The 16740-nt window shown below is 43.5% G+C and overlaps 2 protein-coding genes across 2 annotated transcripts; one reads left to right on the top strand and one right to left on the bottom strand.

The window, feature by feature from the left end:
* The first annotated feature begins 194 nt into the window (after positions 1 to 194).
* cep135 (centrosomal protein 135) lies at positions 195 to 11959 on the top strand. Its single transcript, XM_069150674.1, has 26 exons — positions 195 to 423; positions 700 to 875; positions 985 to 1175; positions 1274 to 1441; positions 1543 to 1684; positions 1808 to 1892; positions 1982 to 2110; positions 2254 to 2469; positions 2584 to 2649; positions 3545 to 3695; positions 3780 to 4009; positions 4106 to 4261; positions 4342 to 4479; positions 5711 to 5776; positions 5937 to 6088; positions 6466 to 6581; positions 6667 to 6821; positions 7967 to 8022; positions 8162 to 8330; positions 8424 to 8534; positions 8680 to 8865; positions 9005 to 9214; positions 9339 to 9541; positions 9634 to 9738; positions 11126 to 11281; positions 11415 to 11959. The coding sequence occupies exons 2-26, from the start codon at positions 763 to 765 to the stop codon at positions 11434 to 11436; spliced, it is 3492 nt and encodes a 1163-aa protein (XP_069006775.1). The 5' UTR covers positions 195 to 423; positions 700 to 762; the 3' UTR covers positions 11437 to 11959.
* chst14 (carbohydrate (N-acetylgalactosamine 4-0) sulfotransferase 14) lies at positions 11949 to 14981 on the bottom strand. The gene is made up of 2 exons (XM_069150675.1): positions 14494 to 14981; positions 11949 to 13835 (listed from the first exon to the last, which is right to left on the bottom strand). Exons 1-2 carry the CDS (start codon positions 14785 to 14787, stop codon positions 13008 to 13010), a joined length of 1122 nt encoding a protein of 373 aa, XP_069006776.1. The 5' UTR covers positions 14788 to 14981; the 3' UTR covers positions 11949 to 13007.
* Between the last annotated feature and the right edge of the window lie 1759 nt (positions 14982 to 16740).

Here is a 16740-nt window from a genome sequence, read left to right as displayed (position 1 = left end):
GATTTATCGCATATTTCTATATATAAATATATTTTACTTTTAAGGACAAAACATGGCTGGTATGGGCTTGTGTTTTGAGCGAAAAAATCTGTGCCGACTCCGCCCCTCCCGCTTTCTCCACGGACAACGCCGGTACTGAAAACACGCCCCTCCCCGCGACGTCCCACGGAGCCGCTCACTTCCATGGTGACGAATCCAAACCGGAGATCATCGGCGCTCTTTTCAAACCTCTTTACCGCGGAAACATGTCAAGTCAGGAGTCAACGACCGTCTAACGCTCACGGATAAACACACGTACGGTTATAATGCAGCTGCTGCAAGTAACTGGTCCAAGAAACGGGTTTAATGTCGGGGATGTAGAATTGCATTGACGTTGGCGGAGCTAACGTTAGCAGTCAGGAAAGCGCTGTGCTTCCACGCAAAGTAAGTTGGAAACCTGAGATTTGACACTTAACTAGTTGGTTAAAGGAAGTCAGACGTAACTAACTAGCTGGCTACTGCTAGAAAAAGCGACTGGCTCGATGTGTAACGACAGCATGCTAATGTTGGTTCATTATTAACCTACTTAACGTTAAGCTCGCTACGTAACGTCAGCAAACATCATATGCTGTCGCGTTTACGGTCCTCTGTAAACTTCAGTGTCGTCGTTAAGATGTACGCGTGTTGCATATTTAACGTTGTAGTAAATTCTGATTCCAGCCAACCTGTTGGCCCATGTGACCGGTGCTCTCCTGGACTGTGGTAACACCACTGATCACAGCCATGAACAGCAGCGCGGAGAGGAAGTTCGTCAATCTGCGGAAGCGTCTGGATCAGCTGGGCTACCGACACCCGCTGGGAATAGAGTCGCTGCCCCTGGTGGAGAAACTCTTCAGGTGAGACCTTTAAACCCTCTCTGCACCTGCTATCGTCCCATTAACACCGCCCCGGTCAATCGCAGCTGGTCAGATGAAGTTCAGGCACGTCATCCTCTTGTGTTCACAGCGATCTGATCCACACAACCGAGAGCCTGCGCAATGTCAAACTGTCAGCAGGGAAGACTGAGAAAGAAAGCAGAAACTGCGACGCTCTTCTGGAGCCGTACAGGACAGAGAATGGCCGGGTGATCAGGGAAAACAACGAGCTGCACCTCGAGCTGCTGAAGCTGAAGGAAGAGAAGGAACGTGCCGGCAGAGGTAAAGTACTGTGCCTTTCTGAACTATTGTCCCACACTCATCACCTGTATCAACAAAAGCATTGTTTCTTAACCCCACATAATCCTGTCTGGTTGCAGAGCTCAAAATCCACATCAGAAAACTGGACCATGAGACATCTGACCTGAAGTTTTTAAATAATCAGTATGTGCATAAGGTTCGCAGCCTGGAGAAGGACAGCAAGGCCAAAGCTGAGCGCATCCAGCAGCTGCAGGAGAAGAACATGCAAGCTGTTGTGCAGACGCCAGGTAGCGTCACATCCTCTGACCTGTACTCTTTGGCAAAAGTGATGGTTGGCATCTTGAGTAAAATTTTTTGGATCCTTCTTTGCTCTCTCACACTTTCTAAGGTGGAAAAAAGCGCAGTATTCCTTTTCGACGGCAGAGAATGCAGATCGACGAGCTCACACCTCCCTCTTCTAGATCATGTTATCCTGTGCTGCAGCCTGATGATCCATACGTCGCTGACCTACTGCAGCTGGCAGATGGAAGGTTTGTTTTCCTGCGTGGCAGCTGAACTGTGTTACTGGGTGTGGTGGCAGTTGCTTGATGAATGTGTTGACAGTTGATGCTTGCAGCTGAGATATTTCTTCTTGACTCCCTGCAATTTTGTAGAATTCACGAGCTACAGGAAGACATCATTAAAGTCAAACGAGACCTGGAAAAAGCTCAAGACTTTATAAAACATTTAAATACTCAGGTGAGCAATTTATGAGACACGTATTGAATTTCATAATGTTGTCCTGCTGGTAGTTAGGCCTCACTTTATTTTGTTAATACTTCTGTCAGGTGGAGGAGAGGGACAAAGAGATTGGGCGTCTGAATCGCTCCCTCAGTGGAGGACGACCTCATGATGTCGTTTACCTTGAAGCTCAGAACGTCAGCAACGAGAAACTGATCACCCATCTTAACCTTCAGGCAAGCACAGCAGCAGTCACAGCAGAGGGAATGCTTTTACCATGCAGTACGAGGGAGTCATTAAACACTTCTCTGGAAGAAAAGGTGTCTTATTGGTCGCTGGTACTTGCTAACTGTAATCTGTTGCTCTCTGTGTTACACAGATTGAATACCTACAGGAGACCAAGAGGACTCTGGAGCAGAAGATAGAAGGACTGCAGCAGAAGAAGGTGGACGCCTCCAGCGAAGTGGCCAATCTCTCTTTAAAGAACCTGGAGCTGTGTGAAGAGCTGACGCACATAGACGACCTGGCCAAGCAGATGGAGATGGACAAGGAGCGCGTGTTGGAAACTGCTGACATTGAGCTGCTAGAAACTAAAGTGAGAATATGAAGAAACCAGGTGACATAGAATATCGTTATAAGTGAGTAAGGTAACAAAGTCTGATTTAATACGATGAAAACAATCCTGAAAAACTATTTTCTGTCTCAACAGAAAGAAATTCAAAGGCAGCAGGAAATAATTGGACAATTGGAGGATGTCATCACAAAATTAAGAATGGTATGTAGAGTACACGGTAAACATATGTGGAGGAAGATGTTGGTACTCTTACAGCTCATTAAAACGATGCGTCATTCTTCGTGAAAAGTGATCAAATTAAAAGCCGTTGTCTGGTGTATACCTGCATACCTTTAGTACAGTATACAACAAAGCAACGAATGTTTGAAAAGATCATTTTTGGTTCTTCTACAAAGATTATTCTAAAATGGACCAGACAGATTCTTTTATTAGTATCACTTATATCTTCCATCTTGTAATCAGTCATTCAATCCATTTAAATGGAAACAATTGGTCACTCTGGTGTTTGGTATCATTGTGTGTACCACACTTAACACGGACCAGAGAAAGCAAAGGACAGATATACAAAACATCGCACTGTCCTGAAATGTTGTTCTATGAGCTCTGATCTGAATCCGATCAATGGAGAGAGCTGAAACATGCAGTCTGGAGAAGACACCCTTCAAACCTGAGACAGCTGGAGAGGTTTTCTCTGGAAGAGTGAACCAAACTACTCGTTGACATGCAGAAGTCCCACTGAGATCAACAGAAATCGGTTGTTTTCAGTGATGAACTCTGAAGTCTGTGTAACAACATTTTAGGTTAAGGGGCCTGTCATTTTTGTCTATGGTATTTCCATTTGTTTCATTATAAGACATATTCAATTAAATCAAATGCAAAGTCAGATTTGTATTAAATATGGAATAAACAATGATGGAGGCTGATTACTTTTGTCAGTTTCTAGTTTTTTCAGAGACATTGTTTCTTCTTTACCAACAAATTCCTTCTGCATTCCGTTCTTACTCCACATTTTCCTAATAAGAATATGATTGAACTTCTGTATATAACTGATTCAGAGTAGACATAAACCAGTGTCCCTTGAAACGATTGAATTCAGGAGCATTCTGGAGGTGACTTTGAGAAAGACCGTCTCAGAGATCAGCTGGTGGAGGTCAAAGAGCAGAATGAGAAGATGGAGGGACTGGTGAACTTCCTGGAGGACGAGAAAATCCGACTGCAGGACAAAGTAGGAAAAATGATGGCAGCGGGTACGTTTTGTATATCTCTGCTATTCTTACATCAGCTTGGCATTGTTTACATTTTCATATGACTGCCTTGCTGCTGTTTCCTAGACAAAGACCTGGTGCTGGAGTTGGAGGCCATGCGTGCTAAACATGGTGTTTGTGGAAGGGAACGCTCCCCATCTCGTCTCGATGCATTCGTCAAGAGCCTGGAGGAGGAGAGGGATTACTACCGCCAGGAGGCCGAGCGCTACAAAAGAGCCAGAGGAGGTGGAGGTCTGGACTTAAGCCCCAGTCGTAGTCCGAGCAGAGGAAGGAGTCCAAGGTCTAAAGGAATCAGGGTGAGAGACAAGATGACAAAAAAAAAGCTTCATTACTATTAATAAAGGTAATTTCTCATAAAAATGATGCAAAGTGTTTTGGCTGCACATTTTTAGGGAGCAGCTGCAGAGACAGAACTGCGTCTCTTAGTCAAGGAAAGAGACGAGCTGAAGGCCACTGTGTTGGACTTCGAGAAGCACATGGAGGACATTCAGAACAACGTGAAGGCCCTCAGCACTGAGAGAGACAATTTCAAAACCCTCTTTAAACAAGTAAGCTGTAGAGCCAGTCTACCATACAACTGTAACTCTACTGCACACTTTATATGGACCAAATGTTCTCGGTCATTTAGGCTCAAGACGACCTGAGGCTGGCCCGTAGCAAAGATATGACCGCTGACGTCTTGAAACTGCAGGAGAAGATGAAACGGGCAGAACTCCAAATTGAGCACATCACCACTGAAAGAGACACACTGATGGAGAGGTTAAAGGTCAGTGCCGAGTTATGGCTGTCACTGTGCACTATTCTGATGCCCTTTTATGGTCTTTTAGAGAAGAAATAGTCGCTATTGAAACACCATTATATGCGGTACACATCCTAATTGCTCCACCACTGGTCTTAGTTTATGTCAGTGATTCATTCTGTCACCGACTGTTACGACTTCATGATGACTTCCTGCAAAGTTAAAGGTGCCCTGTGAAGTTTCCTTGTAGGCAAAGAAGGTATATTTATATTCAGTGTTACTCATTATGCATATCCTTGAGGTTTAACAAAACATGTGCACAACCAGTTTCTTTTAAAAGTTGAAATCCTTCATTGTTTACATCCACATGTACTTCCCTGCCACTGCCAGCATATTTCTTATTATCTTATTATCACCACCTGTAGGTCAGTGAAACAGTATCACATGATTAGTCAGAAGGTATATTGTTCCACCCGTGTGCGTAAAAGTGGCTCAACTCACTACTAGAAGTAAAAAAGAACTAATGGGGTATCGGTAAGTATAGCTTAAGTAGTTTTGGGTTCCAAACTAAGACAATGATATGGCGCCGACCAAATTGTTTCAATACTATTGAGTGTCAAAAAAATATGATATCATTTGGTATCAATTTTCAATACTTAGCCACATCCACACTAAAACCTTTTCATTTTAAAACACATAATCTTGTCTATCTTTGCGCAGGACTAAATCTCATCAGCATCAGTGAGCCGAGACAGCGTTTCCCTTACAGAGGCATAAGTTGGGCGGCTTGCCCAGATCAAATTACTTTGTTTCAATTTGAGATTAGAGCCTTAGTTCACTCTTTACAACAAGTCTTCGACCACACACCTGTCTTGAGTTGTGTGCGCTGCTGCAACTGTGAACTGGAGGCATCTCTGTGCAGCCAACTAACCAGCATCTATCAATAGACTGCATGTGAAGTGTTTAAGGAACATCTGTAAATGGTAGGTACAGAAAGAAACCTGTCGAACATCTGAAGATACGCAGCGCTTGGCTTGAGTGTACGATTTGCTGGAATTCAGAGCTGCCATGATCAATAAATTGATCAGACAATTTTGATAGGAAATTAACAGGGTTTAATAATTAAAATTTCGTTTCAGTCATTTGCATGAACCAAAAACACCTGAAGATCACTGACATCTTGTAAACAAGTTTTACAATTTAGAATGGAAACCACTATGATTAACATGAATGTCTTCTCTATTTGCATGTTGCGCAGAATTTAGCTCTCACAGACAAACAAGAGGAGAGGAGGATTGCTGACCTGGAGAATGCAGTTAAGAGGGTGAGTGATGTGTATAAATCTGTCCAAATATTATCCCCTACCAAGTGCTCATTATGTAGGAAATCTCATTGTTATAATGAAACATGCTCCGACGTCAGTGCTGAATAGGATTGTGTTGCTGTGTGTTTACCCATCACGTTGGTGTGTTGTGGGGTTGTAGATGGAGCGGGAGAGACTGGACCTGCGCTCACAGGTGTGTCTGCTGAAGCAGAACAAGGAGGCTGCGGAGGAGGAGCTGAAGGTTCGAGTCTCTGCTCTGGTCCACAACGTAGAGGAGGTCACCCAGCAGAGGGCCGAGTCCAGCGCTCTGAGGTTTGAAACAGACGGTCACACAGTGGTGGGTTGTGTATATCTGATGCGTCCTCTTCCACCGCAGGGCTTGTCTGACAGAATTGACCAACGGGGCGATTATTTGTCAGAAATTCTGACTTCAAATACAAATTCGCTAAATGATTTAGTACATTATTAAAATGTGTCCGGATCAACAGAAGCTGACTGGTTTCTTTACACTACCCATTATAGTGGCATTGCACTTGTCTCAGTCTGTCATCTCCTAAAACGTCATTTTGTTCCTGTCAAAGAATGAACCAAAGTGAAATGATGACTTTCTGCTGCAGTAAGGGATTGTTGTTTGTGTTGCCACCACATTTTTGACTTGTCTGTCTGTCTGTCTGTCTTTCTGTCTGTAGGCTGCTGCAGGAGCAGATGGAGCAGTCCCTGTCTGATACTCAACACAGGCTGTCGGTGAAGATGAACGAGCTGCACGCTGCCCGTGGGCAGATTGAAAAACTTGAGGAGATAATAGGTGAACATGCTGCGACGCTTGATGTTGTTGTTGTTTTTTCTCTGCACCTGCCTGGCTGTATGCTTAATTTCGGTTTGTCTGCCAGGGGAGCTGAGTCAGCAGAGCTCCAAACACAAGCAGGATGTAGTTGTTCTTCACAAGTCAGTCACTTCCATGGATAGAGCGAAGGATGCTCTGCAGGATGAGGTGGATCAAAAGACTGAGAAACTGGTTGCTGTCCAGGAGTACCTATCTAAGAAGGTAGCCATCCTAACATCACATCAACATTACACGCTTTTATTAAAGGATAGGTTCATATGTCTGCCTGAATACTCAATTGCCCATATTTACATTGAAAAATGATTGCTGAAATCATTCCTTCTATCCATACTAGCTGTAAAAAGTTGCCCTGTTAGTGTAGTTCCAGTGTAGGTGATGAAAGACTAAATCCTTTTTTCAAAAATGCTTAGTTAAGTGTAACTTTCAGCAGTTTCCATCAGTCAAATCAGGTGTGTTTCTCTTCAAAAGTTGTTAAAAGTGTTTTAGTGCAGAAATCACCCTTTTTTTATTACCGGTTCTCCCCCTGCAGGTAAATACAGTCAGGGGAAAGAGACTGAGAGGACTTTGCACTAAAATGACCTTAAACTGAGAGGAACCCACTTGATTTGGCCGACTGACAGTCCTCATATAAACTCGGGATAAACATTCCTGAACAGAATGAGGATCACATTAATAAAAGATCGCTTCATGGCCATTGTGAAGCCAATTAATAATTATAATGGCCGTTAACTTTTTCCATGTACAGACTTGTGACTATTGTATTAAAGTCGTCTTAAAATTTGCAGCTATCCTTTGAAAATGAAAGGTCCCATATTATATGAATTCAGATTACCGTTTCTTTTTTTTATCATAAAACAGGTCTAGTTGCTATATGAATACTTTGAAAGTGTGAAAACATTCAGTCCACAGAGAAATACCCACTTTCCGCATTCAACAACTCTGCTGTTTGGACTTCTGTACGTTTGTGATGTCACAAAATCACACTGATGTTGTATGTCCGCCCTCAGCAAATCCCACAGTCCAACATTTTATGTGGAAGAAAACAGAGTGCTCATTCTGTTGTAGAGCTAACAAGGTACAACAAAACCTGTGCTTGGCCTGGACATGTGTCACTCAGAAGGGGGTCAGCCAATCAGAAGAGCAGAAGACACGAAACAGCCGGGTAGTTGAGCTCCAGAGAGAATCTTCCTAGCGAGGATGTAAAACGATACCGAGATGGTTTTTGATACTTATAACAACATCAATATTTACTACGAGTATGAAGACTGCAACAGTATAACTAATGTGAGGAGATGGGTTGTGTTTAAAGAGTCCTAATGAGGCATAATTCTTTGGTATTTACACAGGAGAAGACCCTTGAAGATGTGAGACTCACAGTCAAAAACATGGACAACTCATTAGCGTGAGTATTGTGCCCTCAAGGTTCCATGTTGTTTTTTTAATACGACTAAATGTCATTACAAAAAGCCCCTCAAGAAATCACCAGTTCCTCTCAATAAACTGATATAACTGTGGTCATGTGGTAATTTTAAACTTTTCAGTCAGCTGCAAGGAGCGTTGAACAGCCGAGAGAGGGAGATAACCAGTCTGAGGAGGCAGCTGGATGTGTCTGTGGAGGAACTGTCAGGACTGAAGAGAGACAAAGACATCACAAACAGAGAGAATAGGAGGCTGCAAGACGACCTGGCCACGATGACCAGGGAGAACCAGGTAAATAATCAACATCAATGTCATCAATCAGTGGTGGTTTCATTGAAGCAAAAAAAAAAAAATAACACCAGCTCCTCTTGTCTTTTTGTCCAGACTGTACATGTGGAAATGGAGGAGGCTTTGCATGAACGGGACGAGCTGAAACTGAGGATCCACGCTTACATTTCTGAAGTGTCCAGCATAGAGAAGCTGATGGCCACAAAGGCAAGAGAAAACTATACCCCAACAGCTGTTTGAGGCTCGATATGGTTGATAACAGTCATTCTGATACAGTCTGGTCAGTGCAACTTTATGTATTAGAAGTACCTGGACACCCTGTAGAGCTCCTTTGCTGACTGTTGACCTACAGGAGCAGGAGAACAGGGATTTGCTGGAGCGCTTCAGGATGGCCCACTCTGAGATGGAGGAGAGGGAGCAGAAGCTGCAGCAGGCTGAAGGCCGAAACAACTCCATCCGCCTGGAGCTGCTCTCCTCGGACACAGAACGCAGACACCTCCGAGACACTGTCGGACACCAGGAGAGAGAAATTCAGCAGGTAAAACCTGGGAGGAAAAAAAAAAAATGATTTGAGGAAGATTTCTAACAGCTGTTCGAGGTCAACTACGAAAACACTCTAGGCGAGTCTTTATGCTAGTGTGTATTAAAGATACCTTTCTCCCTGCTGACCCTCCAAGCACATGCAGGCGCTGCAGGCTTATGAGACCCAAGTGTCCTCGCTGGTTCGTGGGATGTCCCAACTGGAGGAGGAGCTACACGAAGCACAGGAGGAGAAGAGCGGTCTCGTCTCAGATCTGGCTTCTGTCAGGGAGCTCTGTGTCAAACTGGACTCTGGCAAAGAGCTCACTATACGTCATCTCACCTCCAAGAGCATGAACCTCGAGAGGGTGAGGCCTGCTGTGGTTTTTCACGTTTTCAAGCACTCGTCTTCTGAACTGGTTGCATCCCACTGAGCATGCACGATGCCGCTGCAGTGATCCGTCTTGTCATATTTATCCTTTCTGTTTTTAGGTCACGGGAGAACTGGAGGATGTTCGGTCGGAGGCGGAGATACTGAAGAAGCAACTAGCCAGTGAGAGGCTGACTGTGCGTAACCTGGAGACACTGCTCTCCACCAACCGGCACAAGGAGTTCCAAACACACCTGACAGCCAGCGAGAAGGAGTCAGAGCTCAAAGTCCTACGTGACAGGCTCGCCCTGGCTGACTGCAAAACGTAAATGCATCCAGTTCAGTAAACTGGTTTGAACTGAAGAGAATGTGATTTTTGAGAGTTGATGAATATTGTTGTTGTGTGTGCACATAAAGTGCAGAGCATGCCAGGGAGGTGTCCCAGCTCCGAGGGAAAGTGTCTCAGCTGCAGACGGAGATGGACGTTCTGAAAAGACAGCTGACCAGTGAGCGCTTTGAACGGTGAGCACCATTATCAATGTCATTTTCAGGTCAATGGCACTATCAATGCCTCTCCTGATTATTTTCTGGAGCAATCAAATTATTTAAAAGGTCCCATTTTTTAAACCATTTTTGTGTTTTATTTGCAGTCTTGAATTCCGTAAGAAGTTATTTGTGCTTTGAAGCCCCAAAAAACCAGCTCAGTGTCGTTTTACATGTTCTCTTTTAAGCTTCTGTGGAACTCCAGTAAGAACAGGCTGTTTTGTGTCTGTGCCTTTAGGGCGCATTGATATCAGTGACCCTCTGCTCTGATTGGCTGACTGAGTGCAGCACACCCAGGCCAACCACAGGTTCTCATCAGTCTTGTAGCTTGCTTACTCATTAAAAGAATGACTGCTACATTAAAGTTGGACAGTGCGCCATGCTGAGTTTATGACATCACAAACTCGCTGGAATCCAAACGGCCCAATAGCTGAATACCAGCTGTGTATTTCTCCGTGGACTGAGTAATATGACACCTTTGCAGTGATTATACAGCAGATAGACCTGCTTTATAATCCACAAAGGAATTCAAATCTGAATTTATACAATATGCTACCTTTAAATTAATCCATTTGTTTGCCAGAGTCCAAGGTGACCTCTTCAGGTGGTTTGTACAACCAACACTGCAAACCTTTGCATGCACATTGAATGTAGCTATTTCACTATTTTACCTGCACGTCGGCTACTAGAGAACAGGTGGATGTTGTTATCGCTTTAATAGGAACATACCAGACGGCTGTTTTAATGGGGGCAGCCTGGCTGGCAACCAAAAGACATAAAATACTGTTCTGAAGTGGTGCCACCCAGAGAAAGCAGATTAAACTGTATATGATAGTACAGTCAGCAGACAACAGCCATTCAAGAGGGAGAACTTGTCATATACAGCCAAATAAATATGTGCTGTGTTTGTAGTTGCATGACTTACTAGTGTACGGTACACGGCATTTTTAATCCAGCTGCTAAATGGCATTGATGTACATTGTAATTCAAGCCAGTGACTTAACCCAACTGAAACCTCACTGACAGAGAAAATCAACATGTTTTTGTCAGGCTATTCTGGCATTAAATATTCATAATCAATACATACAGGCAAAGTAAATATGTACACAAGGTTAAAAAAAAGTGAACACATGAATTGCCGTGGGTATGAAGGAATTATACAAAAAGTGTTATAGTTACACTTAGAGTAACAATTTAGATGATGCTAAAGGCTTCGACAATGTTTGGTTCAGGTACCCTGAAAGTCCTTGAAAAGGTGCTTGAAGAAGCAGCACAAACCCTCCACCCAACTACATGCAGAAAGATGTAATAAGACACTGAGCATAAAAACAGCTGTCTGATGTCGTCTCACTGCCTCTGTCCTCAGTGAAAGGGCGGTTCAGGAGATGCGCAGACAGGGTTTGTCTTTCTCGTCCCTGCAAAGCTCATCGTCCCTCAACATCTCCGGCAGTCCTCACCACGTCTCCCCAGAGCGCTCCATCCTCCGAACTCTCGATCGCTCCACTGACAAGTCATCAGACAAGTAAGGCTTCAGACGTGAAAATGATGACGCCGCTTTTATTAATTAAAAAGCACAGAATCGGAGTGGAAGACGATGAAAACCAAATCGGTCTCGAAAACCAAAAATAACAAACTTCTTTCCCACGTCTTTCCAGGAGCGTGAGCTTCAGGCATTAACGACCGGGAAGACAAATGAAGCCGCCGATGCGTGAGTCACAAACCACTTGAAGCTTGAAGTCCTGAGTCTGGACATGAAATATGAAAGCCTCAATAAACGTTGGCATGAATTAGCTTGTAGAATATCTCAGGGCCGCCTTGTTGTTCGTCCAGCCAGACACACCCAGGAAGAAAAAAGACCTGCGTCATACTAAACAGAATGACACGTCTTTCATTTCAACAAATTCTTGCTTTTCCTATTCAAGTATCCAACGTCTCATGAATACTTCTTACACCACAAAGTGTAAACTCTGTCAGTATGTTGTACAGCCACTGATAAAAAAAAATAGGATTCAGCTTTGTTTATTTATTCTAACCTTGACATGTAGCAACTTCAGTGTTGTTGTTGTTTTTTTTTTTTTATCCCTGGACTTTTGTGTATGATGTTTAATATTCATGTTTTTTTAATGCTTTAAATTATTATATTATTCACAAAATAAAGCGATACAAAAATAAGAAACTGCAAAAAGGTGTACGTTACAAAATGTGAACATCACTTTTATTAGATGGTAAATAGTTAAAACGTTACAGGAAAGAGAGGAGAGACGGGAATGAGAGTCTGTGACTTAAGAAAAGAAACCAGCTTGATTTGAAACCCTCGACCGTCCCAGTACAACGCTCCGTGTTTTAGCCTGCTAAACCACCGAATGCCCGCTGAAACCATTAAATGTTTACCGAAGTCTACAGCAGATGAAGAAACCATCCAAACACAACGTTGGGTCTCGCAACCGTCGTAACATTTCCATCGTTGGAGGAGGCGCGTTGAAAAAGTCCTGAGTCTGTTCGCACAAACGAAGCGCTGCAAAGTAACGAGCACGGAGCAGAGGGAAGCAAAACCCGCCGTCAGGAAATGTTCCAAGTTACATCGCGTGATCAACATCAGCGCCTGTTTCCCAAATGTTCCGCTGACCACTGGTACGCGCGCATTTGCGATTTCACCATTGACTTTTTGTGCATCGTGAATTGATCCGTCGGGGTCGGACTGTAAACTGAGTTGCACAGCGATGTTCCGAGAGACGACATTCGGCACAATACAATCACGACCGCATTTAGCTCCCTGCGACTTCTATCTGTTCCTCAGACATTTTACACAAACATTTGAAATCCTCAAGTTTGGGGTCCATTGTGAAATTGTAACTGTACAAAGCATACACGTTGTTTAAGCAACGTAACTTGGAATACTTGCTCACAGAGGTCGTAGCTTCCCCCTGCTCCAGTGTTTGGTTCTGTTTGTGAATAAAAGGAACAGTCTCTGAACTTTTTGATTGACCCTTGTTTACTGAATTGGTTCATTTACTGTAACAGTCCATATAAACTATGTAACTAATTCTTTCGTATTTAATTTCAAGCTTTAGTGGTTTTGAAGTCGAACCTCCTTCTCGTCCAATAATCTGCACTTTGCAACGACGTGCAGAAATCTCAAGTAAAAATGTGTAACAGCTCTTAAAAATACTGTTTGTTCCCGAGGAATAAAAATAGTACAAATGATTCTCTAAAAAAAAATAATCTGAGCACTATAAAACATTGCAGGTCTAATGCCGGCAGTGTTCAGTGGTTGTGTTGGGGAGGGCATACGTGAATAGAGAAAAGTCTAAAATGTACTTGGGCAGGAGCTCCCTCAGCAGCTTCTGTGGTAACCTGCACAAATAATAGTGTAGCGTCTCCGTGGTGACCGGCTTGTACCACGTTTGCCTCTCCGGGAAGTGAACAAAGGAGGGCGCTCCGATGCGCTGGAGCACAAACTCGGAGTCACTTTCGAGGTGCTCATAGGAGCCGATGAAATCATAGGGAACAGCACAAGGTTGGCACAAGTTGTACATGGGCATCCAGTGCTCATTCATGCGCTCCACATCCTCATCCAGCAAGTAGCGGACGAACTCCGCAAAGGTGACATCATCTCCTTTGACCGATGCGTCTTTGGCGCGACCCTTTCTGTACCGCTTCACGATCTCCGCGCCGTACTTTTTCTGGTAGGACTCGATCTCTCCGAACTTGTTCCTGTACGCGGAGAGCAGGCGCTCCATGGGCTCCCGCACAAACATGAACTTGAAGTAGTGCTTGAGGCGGTAGCGGATCTCATCCGGCTTCAGGGAGGACAGAAAGAGCAGGTCGCTGCGGTGGTCCATCTTGATGTTGACGTCCACGCTCTCCAGGGCTCCGCTCAGGACCTTGATGACCCGCTTCCAGTTGGAGCAGGCCACTTTGGGGACGTAGCAGTAGAGGAAGCGGTACTCGTCGTTCACCAGGATGTGCTGCAGCAGCGTCTTCCTCTGCAGGGGGCTCAGCGACCACACCGTGTGGGGCATGTTCTTCTGGCCGCACATGCTCCTGATGGTCCGGTTACGGATCTCCTGGAGGAACTAGATGTGAACACAAACCAGCGACTTAAAAGAAGCGTTCCACCAATTTTGATCAAAAACATCCGTTTGCAAGTCAGGTGTGAAGTTAGAAAGAGGCAGAGCAGGTTTAATGAAAAGACTATGAAGGTGCGTTATGGGAACAATGACCCATATCGGGACCTAAAGGACAGGAAATCTCTGCCCCTCCTTAGACCGTTCGTGTTCCCTTAGAGCTCTCCAACTTTATGAAAGTGCAGCATTAAACTGATCTTCAAAGTGAACAAATGTTTGGAAGAGAGCAAAAGTAAGAAGTGATATTTAGAAGCATTTTTTTTATATAGAGGTTGCAGAAGTGGAAGGTAACACCACTTAAATGCCATTTAATCCATCTTTAAAGCCTTGTAGGAATGTTGATCACCAAACTCATTTGAAGGCATGTATGTACGAGTTTTAATGGGAAAATAACAAACAAGCACGTCCATTACAGAAAGTCGTATGTCCCACCACATGTCCCTGAGGAAATGTCTCTGAAGCTTGTACTGTTTACGACGGATACACAACTGTTGCGAAATGCTTAATACTGTACACAGTCTCGAGTGGGAACCAAATCTCCGCCGGCTACTTTCATCCTGCTCATTCGGATAAAACTGCACGTCGCGGTGCGTCCCCCTTCTTTTACCTGAGACTCCACGTCCGCGGCGTCTGCGCTGTGTTTCCCAGCCTGTCGGATGAAGTCCAGCCGCCTGCCGTTACCCCGGGGTGAAGGCGTCTCCATGCTGTTCAGCATTCCTTTCTCTATCATGAGCAGCAGGCCTCCGGACGCGACGATCACCAGGAACGTCAGCACCGAAGGAAGCACGGCGGCGCTGCGGCGGACGGAGCCCGAGTTCACGGTTGTTCGGAAGTTTATGACCGAGCCGCTGCGCGCTCCTCCGCTCCGGTTCATCCCGTAGTCCTGCCGCCGAGGAAGCATACTTTGTGGCCCGCTTGTTTGTTTGATACCTGCCAGCTTTTTTTTTAATTTTTAATTTTTTTTTTAAAAAAGGTAACCACCACGAAAGAAAATAATGGTTGGTTACCTACCACGTACCCATTCTTAAGTTCAAAAGTACGTGAAGGGGGCAAACGTAAATGTAGCAATTCCGGTTTGAACTGTCAAAATAAAAGTTTTTCGACTAATACGCTGCGAACCTCAGTCGGAAGTTTATAGTGAAAATGAAGCACCATGTGTAATAATTAGTATTATGTTAAATCATGTTCTCTAAAGGTTGTTATCAACTGAGCTGACTTTTTAAACAAGCTAACTGGAATGACTTTCAAATAAAATCCTCCCTAATGCATTTTATTTCTAAAAAAGCATTAACATTTATGTAGAAAATTCAGAGCACTTTTTTTTGTTTTGTTTTTTACAAAATATCCTGTTTGCAGCCAGAGACGTTTCCACCAGCTTTGCTTACAAAAGGCTGATGCACAAGGAGGTGCTGCAAGCAGTCTTGTCCTCAGGACCTCCTCAGTGGGGAATGCTGAAGCGTCCCCATGCCAGCTGGGAGATGTAGTTCAGCTAGTGTTTTCTGGGTTTTCCTCAGTATTCAGCCATGGCTCAGCAGACCCTCAAATATTACAGTGTATAGCATCAAAATGTTTCAAAAACGTCTCTGCTCGTGTCTACCCATCCTTTCAGTACAATAAAGCTCACACAGCAGCTTCGAAAGGACTGAGCAATAATCATAACACTTAAATCATAATGGTCCAGCAGATGTATGAAGGTTGCAGAAGTGGAACGTAAACCCACTTAAATGCCATTTAATCCATCTTTAAAGCCTTGTAGGAATGTTGATCACCAAACTCATTCGAAGGCATGTATGTACGAGTTTTAATGGGAAAATAACAAACAAGCATGAAGAATATTATTATTTTTAAATGATGTTTGTTCTAAACCGGCTGTGTCTCATCCGCCCCGTCAAGAATGAGCTCATATCGCTGTTTTTATGACAATAGTCTGATCCAACACTTGATCAGCGCAATGCACTCTCTCAACATTCAATCCTGTGTTGTTGCACTCTTTAGTAAGATGCAGACACCTCAACCTTTCTGTTTGAAGCATTTTTGTTCATGTATGTCTTTTCCTGGTAGTGAAGAGCTCAATCTCTTTATTACATCACACCCAGCTCACAATAATTCTGATGTGTAAATGTCTGCTGAGGCCACAACAGATGACATCATCTGGATCCAGCACCTTGGCAACATATCCTTGGTTTATTTTAGATTATGTACTGGATTAATTTGAGGATTGATCAATTCCTATCCAAATGTCCAACATAAGACTTACACGACCTTTTAAAAAACTGATGAAGAGGTGAACATTAATGATCAGGAAATGCTTTACAGTTTTACACATCATAATGATTCATATTTCTGGAAATCTTAGGTCTGTAACTTTTAGTAAGTATGAATCTGTAGATTTAGATTATCAATTTTAAATTCCACTAGAGTAGATAGATCTGAGTTTATAAATTTGTAAACCCTATTAACATAAACATGGAAGATAATCCTGATTCTATTATAGAATGCAGCAATTTATCCTTATTAGTAAAGTAATGTGTGAAGAATTGTAATGTTGTTCTGTGAGTCTTAAAAAATAAACTATTATATTTTATTTTTGATTGGGGAACAGAATGTATGAGAGGTTACAGGGTGGGAGGATCTGACTCTCAGTGTTCTGGATATACACCCCTCCCAACATAATTCATATTTTCTTTGGACTCTCCTTTTAAAGTGTAGAACCCCTATCCCATAATGTGTGCTGTTCCTATCATTTTATTGACGAACACTGCATGTCTAAGATGAAGACAAACTGAAATTGGGTTTTCTCTCTATACTCCTGTAATATGGGGTTATAAATATGAAGGTTTTTATGAGGGACAGT

Source organism: Embiotoca jacksoni, unplaced genomic scaffold (assembly GCF_022577435.1).
Source record: "Embiotoca jacksoni isolate LCO1_2020_lvr unplaced genomic scaffold, fEmbJac1.0.p SCAF_16, whole genome shotgun sequence".
Taxonomy (NCBI): domain Eukaryota; kingdom Metazoa; phylum Chordata; class Actinopteri; family Embiotocidae; genus Embiotoca; species Embiotoca jacksoni.
This window is presented reverse-complemented; position numbering and strand designations above follow the sequence as displayed.

What these genes read in the sequence shown, in the direction of transcription:
- chst14 (XM_069150675.1), bottom strand. Translation starts at nt 14,787, where the DNA reads ATGCTTCCTCGGCGGCAGGACTACGGGATGAACCGGAGCGGAGGAGCG. An exon ending in CCGCGGACGTGGAGTCTCAG is followed by an intron (nt 13,836 to 14,493) that starts GTAAAAGAAGGG and finishes GTTCACATCTAG; the next exon opens with TTCCTCCAGGAGATCCGTAA.
- cep135 (XM_069150674.1), top strand. Translation starts at nt 763, where the DNA reads ATGAACAGCAGCGCGGAGAGGAAGTTCGTCAATCTGCGGAAGCGTCTG. An exon ending in GAAGGAACGTGCCGGCAGAG is followed by an intron (nt 1,176 to 1,273) that starts GTAAAGTACTGT and finishes GTCTGGTTGCAG; the next exon opens with AGCTCAAAATCCACATCAGA. An exon ending in ACTGACAAGTCATCAGACAA is followed by an intron (nt 11,282 to 11,414) that starts GTAAGGCTTCAG and finishes ACGTCTTTCCAG; the next exon opens with GAGCGTGAGCTTCAGGCATT.